This window comes from Eimeria tenella, genomic scaffold (genome assembly GCF_000499545.2).
Source record: "Eimeria tenella Houghton genomic scaffold, Eth_scaff6, whole genome shotgun sequence".
NCBI lineage: Eukaryota > Apicomplexa > Conoidasida > Eucoccidiorida > Eimeriidae > Eimeria > Eimeria tenella.
The window spans coordinates 107531-113657 of record NW_013543423.1 but is presented as its reverse complement, the minus strand read 5'-3'; the positions used below and the strand labels follow the sequence as shown (position 1 = coordinate 113657).

The window sequence follows — 6127 nt, the reverse complement described above, 5'->3', positions numbered from 1 at the left end:
CTGTTACCCGTGGCTAGCTGCAGCTAACTGCGGCCAGTTGCTGTGACCTGTGGCTAGTTCCGGCTAGCTCCAGCTAGCTCCAGCTAGCTGCGGCTAGCTGCCACTATCTGTGGCTAGCTGCCGCTACCTGTGACGGCTACCTGCGGCTAGCTGCCGCTACCTGTGGCTAGCTGTGGCCAGCTGTGGCTAGCTGCCGCTACCTGTGGCTAGCTGCGGCTACCTGTGGCTAGCTGCGTTGCAGCAGCAGTTTAAGTTGGAGCTAGCTGGCCAAGGGGAGCTTCGCCGCGCAGTCGGGGCCGCCCCTCTGCTGCGGCTGCTGCTGCTGCTGCTGCTGCTGCTGCTGGGCTAAAGAGAGCTGTTTCGGGCTGCTGCTGCGTCGGTGAGCCCCGCGAGCAGCAAGAAGCCTCAGACCCCCCGATTGAAGACTGCTTTGAGAATTGGTTTTCCGTCTTCTTCTGCTTTTTCCTGGATTTCCTTTTCGAGTTCCGAAATGGAAATAGTGCAGGAAGAAGGAAATATTCCAACGGCGAGCGGCAGCCCCAAGTTCAGACAGCCGTAGACGACGCTCAGCTGTGTGGAAACCTGATCGGAAACGGCAGAAAAGTGCGAAAAAGGGCATTTAAAATGCAACAAAAGACATTTAAAATGCAAAAAGCAATATTTAAAACACAAAACTGACATTTTTAATGCAAAGTGTCGAAGAAATTCACAAGATCGGATGGCCAGAAGCAGCTCGGGACAAACCCCCAAGAGGAAACCAGCCCGGCGATCCGCTCAGGACTCCAATAAAAAGATCCGCCGCACCTTTAAAAAGGAATTTGAACATAATTTCGGAAATAAAACATTAAAAAAGGATATTAGTGGGCCCGGAAGCAGCAGCAGCGGAATTGGCATCACTGAAGGAACGCACACCCAGAAAGCACACGGCAGCCGCAGGTGTACGTACACCTCAGCAGCTGACACGCAAGCGGCCGCACTGCCTAGAAACGTGGGGAATGCCCAGCTGCTATTACTGCTGCTGCTGCGGCTGCTGCTGCTGATGCTGTGCTGCTGATGCTGCTGCTGCTGCCAACTGTTGCCTTCCACTCGTGGGGTGTTCCCCTTTCCCGTCTTTCCTCACCCCCATTCTGCCCCACCAATGCCCTCCCCAGCTGTACCCTCCCCCCACTAGGGGGCGCCCCAGGGGCCCCCCAGGGGCCCTCCAGGGGCCCCCAATGGTCCTCCAGGGGCCCCCCAGGGGCATCCAAGGGGCCCCTGAGTGGGTGGGGAGGCTTAAAATGATTGGGGAAGAGAGTTGTGTGGGAGGGAACTCACCAACTCTGGAAATTGCAGTTTGAATGACAGCTTCTAGTCCAGCTCGTTTTGAAATTCCGAGAAGTTTTCCTTTTTCGGAATAAACGGGAATTCCCTGAGTGTACGTACACCTCAGGGGTGGGGGAACTGGAAGTGGGGGAGTTTTGAATCAGAAATAAAACTCTGAAAAGATTTCAAAAACTGCTTACTTGCGAACACTCCTGCCAACGCATCAGCAGCAAATTGGCAGCATTTGCTGCTGCAACCGAAGCAAAGGGAACTGCCCCCTGCAGCAGCTGCTGCACCAACTGTGGGGCCCGCAGCCTCCGCACCCACGAATTCAGCCCCACAGCCAGCCCCACAGACACCACAGCTGCTGCGCTGCAGCAGCAAACAGCAAGCAGCAAGCAGCAAGCAGCAGCCATCAAGCAGCAAGCAGCAAGCAGCAAGCAGCAAGCAGAAAGAAGCAAGCAGCGGGTAGCAAGCAGCAAACAGCAGGCAGCAAGCAGCAAGAAGCCAGCAGCAGGCAGCAAGCAGCGAGCAGCAGCAGCAGCAGCAGCAGCAACACGGCTCCCGAAGGGCTTTCAGGGCCTTCTTGTGAGAAAAGTAATTTAAGGAGAGAAACTTTTATTCTAGAAATTGAATTTGGGACTCTTGGATTTGTTGAGTTAGTTGGAAGCAGCAGCTTGTGCTGCAGCAGCAGCATTTGAATGTGGAGAGTCTGTTGCAGCAGCAGCAGGAGTCACCTGTAGCCGCGGAGAAGGTTTTGCTGCTGCTGCTGCTTATTTGCTTCTCCACTTTTGTTTCCATTTGCATAATTGAAAGCTGCGTTATAAGTCTGGTTCACCCACTGCCACAAAATGCTGTTCCCCACTGTCGGCGCGCTGAAAATTAGGCCTGCGAAACAAGAAAACAACGTACCTGCTGCTGCTGCTGCTGCTGTTGATTGTGTTGCTGTTTCTGCTACTGCTGTTGCTTTGTTGTTGTTGTTGCTGCTGCTGCTGCCGGTTTTGTTGCTGTTGCTGCTGCTGCTGCTGCTGTTGTTCTTGCTGCTGCTGCTGTTGCTGCTGCTGCTAGCTGCGGCTGCGGCGGGGGGAGATAAACGCACCGGCACAGATGGGGAGGTTGACGGGGGCGAAGGCGGAGAGGCGGAGAGGGAGAGGAATGATATCTCCGGTGCTGCTGCTGACAGAAGCATTGGTGAGGGCTATTTGGTATTTGAGTTCTTTTGGAGAAATGTTTTGCTGCAGAAGTTCTCTCCATTTGCCGGAGTCCGCGAGAGTCTTGACTTCTTTGGCCTTTTCAATCTCAGCTTTCGAAGCAAACATGAAACGCGGATTCATGCAATCCCGAAACGAACGCACGCGGCCCCAGTAGGTATTCTCGGGCCTCGCCGCCTCCTGAAGAGCTTTTTCAAGAGCCAATTCGGTTTCCATTTTATTTCGGGGATTTATAAAGTGTAAGGGAGGCTGCAGTTCGCACACATGTGCTCAATAGGCGCGGTCCGCTGGGCTTGCTTCTGCACACGCCCGCTGCGGATGTCTTGGCTACGTAGGCGGCGCTGCTGCGGAGTCACCGTATACTTAGTAAATAGGAAAAGGGAAACTGCACTCTTTAAGACCCGAAAATAAATGATTAGCTATAACGCGCATAAAAGGGAGAGGGCTGGGCAGACTGCGTGGCATGCGGCGCTGCGTGTACACCGCGAAGGCGAAGGCCACAACCTGCAATTTCTGAGTTTAATAGTGAAAAAAGGAGTTTTCTTCGAGATAATATTGCGAAATGCAATATGCATTAAGATATATCTTGAAAAGGCCAGGCGACGCTCTATCGCCGTTGGGGCTGTGGTCATGCGAGAAGCTCTCGCTGCCGTCCCATCATCAACGGCGGAACGGGCGGCTGATCTTGCAGGTTTTTGCGGCTGGCTTGGCGATTTAAAGATATTGAGAATTATAAAAACGGAAAAGGAACATAAAGCAAGCCTTGAAAGGGCAGCGGAAGAGGTTTTTCGTCGGGTTTCCCCACCCTGAGCAGCAGCCGAGCCGCGCGAGGATGTTTTGGTCAGCATTTCTTCAATGCGACCCCAACTCGGTCTTCTTCGGGTTTATGGGGATTACTTCGGCAATAGTGTTCGCAAGTAGGTTAAAGTTCGGCGTCGAGTTGTTCGGAGCCGCCCCGGGAGCCGGACAGAGGGGTGGCTGCAGGGGTGTAGGGCTGCTCGTTCAACTCTGCGGACTCAACACATCACCCCAGAGGCCGTTTCCCTTTTGAAATTGCCTTCTAGCCTTCGCAGCTGCTTTTCTGTTGGCCCTGAGCGGGTGCTCCAGGGCTGGACACGGGGGCCCGGCGCGCAGAACTGAAGGGGCGCTGCTGCAGCTTCTCTTGCTAGTTTCGGCTGGGTCTGGCCGTGGGGGTGGCCAGCGCAGCAGGGGCAGTTGAAAGGGAAAGAGCTGCTGCTGTGGCGGCCCAGGGGACGGGCCTTTTCCGCTGCTTTCCCTCGAATTCGCTGCATGCACTGCTGCTGCTGCTGCATGCAGACCTCGGCGCGGCCTACGGCACTGCCAAGAGCGGCGTGGGCGTCAGCAGCGTCGGAGTGATGCGCCCAGATCTGATTATGCGTTCCATTTTGCCGGTCATTATGGCGGGTATTTTGGGCATTTACGGGCTCATCATTTCCATAGTCATTTCGTCTGTCAGTGAGTTCCTGCTGCGCGGAAACTTGCAAAAGCCCGCAAACTGGGGCCCCAAAGACCATTTTTGGAGTTCTTTTCATCTAGTTTAGCCTCTAAGTTTCATTATTTTCATTTATGCCGGTTCTTTTGCGGGTTTGTTCGTGTGTTTCTGCAGTGGGGTCGCCGGACGTCTACTCGGCTTACGCAGGTGCTGCGGCTACCCGCTGCCGCTTCCCGTTTCGCTTTCTTCAAATTAAAGTCAAATTTAATCTTTCTAAATCAATCGTAACAATTATGTCCAGACAAACACAGTAAGGAGCATAAGCGGGACTCAGTGGCTGCTTCTGCTGCGATTCCAGGCTTCGGCCATTTGGCTGGCGGGCTGGCCGTGGGTCTCAGCTCCCTGGCTGCAGGTCTTGCAATTGGAATAGTGGGAGACGCGGGTAAGTCGAATTGACTTCAATGGTGTATTTTCATTTATATTTATCGTTAAATCGCAGAAACAACGTTCTTAATCGGGTGATCTCGCCGCGTCTTGTGCGAGTTTCCCGTTTCTGAACTCTGCACCGTAGCTTTCTCGAGTGTCTGTTCAACTTTTGAATCCGCAGGTGTGCGCGCCAATGCCCAGCAGCCCAAGCTGTTCTTCGGTGTTACTCTTATTCTCATTTTCGCTGAGGCCATTGGCCTTTACGGTGAGTTTTGATATTCCCATTAGTTTCTTTTCGGGGCATTTGCTGCGGCTTGAGCTTGGCTTTTCGCGTTTTGCTGCTGAGGCAGAGGCCGCGCCGCGGGGGTTTTCGTTCAGGTCTGATTATTGCGCTGGTCATTGTCACGCGCAAAGTCGACGGGCTCTGCACGAGCTACAAGGCATGAGCCCCGACAGAGGAGCCAGAGACGGCAGCTGCTGCTGCTGCTGCTGCTGCTGTCTTGCGCGGCGGGCTGGCGCCGCGTGCAGCAGCTGCAGCAGCAGGCCCACGTGCGACGCTCTCGCATTTCCGTCTGCTGGACTTCTCAAAAAAGCTGCACTGAAACGCGCATGCAGATGCGCGGCAGACAGACAGAAACGGCAGCTGCTGCCGCTGCTGCTGCTGCCACTTCATAGGTTCGTGTCTTCAGCAACAAAAGACCATTTCATTTCGCTGCTGCACCCGCTTCTGGGGTGCTGCGCTGCGGTGGGGAAGCTGCTGTCGCTGCAAGCGACGGACTTGAACTATTTCGCCCAAACTGACTTCTGGCTACGCCGCATTTTAAAGGGCGCCGTTTCCTTCAGGGCCCCTCGTGGCTGGCCCGCAGCAGCAGCAGCTGCTGCTGCGGCAGCAGCGGCAACAGCTGCAGCAGCCGTATGTGAAGACGGGGGCGGTGCAGCAGGTCTGGAAGTTAGGGTTCAGAGGCTTATAGCTTAGTGGATCCACAACTTCACACATTTAGTCTAAGAATAGCACTTTTTATGAAAAGATTTGTCCACATTCTTACTGCTCAGCTGCGGCTGTGTTGTTTTGCCTGACATAAAGAGGAAATGCCCGTATATATCGGCTGAGGAATGCCACGTTAAGAGCCTATAATTAAAAGCCTGTTTTGAGTTGGAAAGATGAGAAAATAATAATTTGTGTTTGGGGTTGGCGAGGATTCCTGGCGTTGCTGCTAATACTCTGTATTGCTGCTAATACTCTGTAGTGTGCGGAACAAGTGGCGAACACCGGACTTCGTTGCAAAATATTGCAATTCGCAGTTAAGAAATTATATTCTTTATTTTGGGGAAATGTTAATGCGCTTTCCGCGCTTCATTTTAGTGTTTCTTCGCCGTCTAAGATGAAAAAGTTCATGTTGATGTCTGCAGGGCTCAGGCCAACAAGAGTCGATGGAACGAAAACTATTAGAAATGGGATAAGCATTAATTCATCTGCTTCCTTTTATCAATTAACTTCTGGCTACCTACGTAGCTTTTGTCTACTCGAATTGCATTTCAAATGCGCCTTCACTTTTTGAGCAGCTGAGCCCAACTCTCATCCCTTGATTGAAGGGGCAAGCCAAGTAGTATTTTGCATGCTTGTCATCTTTGCACAACACCGCAAGTAGGCTTTCTCACCCCATCTGCAGCTAATCCTTCACAACAATAGCAGCAGCAGCAGCGGCAGCAGCAGCAGCATGCTCAAGGGGAGCAG

General features: G+C 53.2%; 2 protein-coding genes across 2 annotated transcripts; one reads left to right on the top strand and one right to left on the bottom strand.

Annotated features, from left to right (window-relative positions):
* Window positions 1-405: 405 nt before the first annotated feature.
* ETH_00020540 (tricarboxylate carrier, putative) lies at window positions 406-2729 on the bottom strand (the record flags this gene model as incomplete). Its single annotated transcript, XM_013377656.1, has 4 exons — window positions 406-582; window positions 1503-1674; window positions 2040-2190; window positions 2402-2729. The coding sequence occupies 4 exons, from the start codon at window positions 2727-2729 to the stop codon at window positions 406-408; spliced, it is 828 nt and encodes a 275-aa protein (XP_013233110.1).
* A 616-nt stretch (window positions 2730-3345) lies between these two features.
* On the top strand, window positions 3346-4838 carry ETH_00020535 (vacuolar ATP synthase 16 kDa proteolipid subunit, putative; the record flags this gene model as incomplete). The annotated part of the gene is made up of 6 exons (XM_013377655.1): window positions 3346-3430; window positions 3831-3989; window positions 4141-4173; window positions 4325-4408; window positions 4574-4657; window positions 4771-4838. The coding sequence occupies 6 exons, from the start codon at window positions 3346-3348 to the stop codon at window positions 4836-4838; spliced, it is 513 nt and encodes a 170-aa protein (XP_013233109.1).
* Between the last annotated feature and the right edge of the window lie 1289 nt (window positions 4839-6127).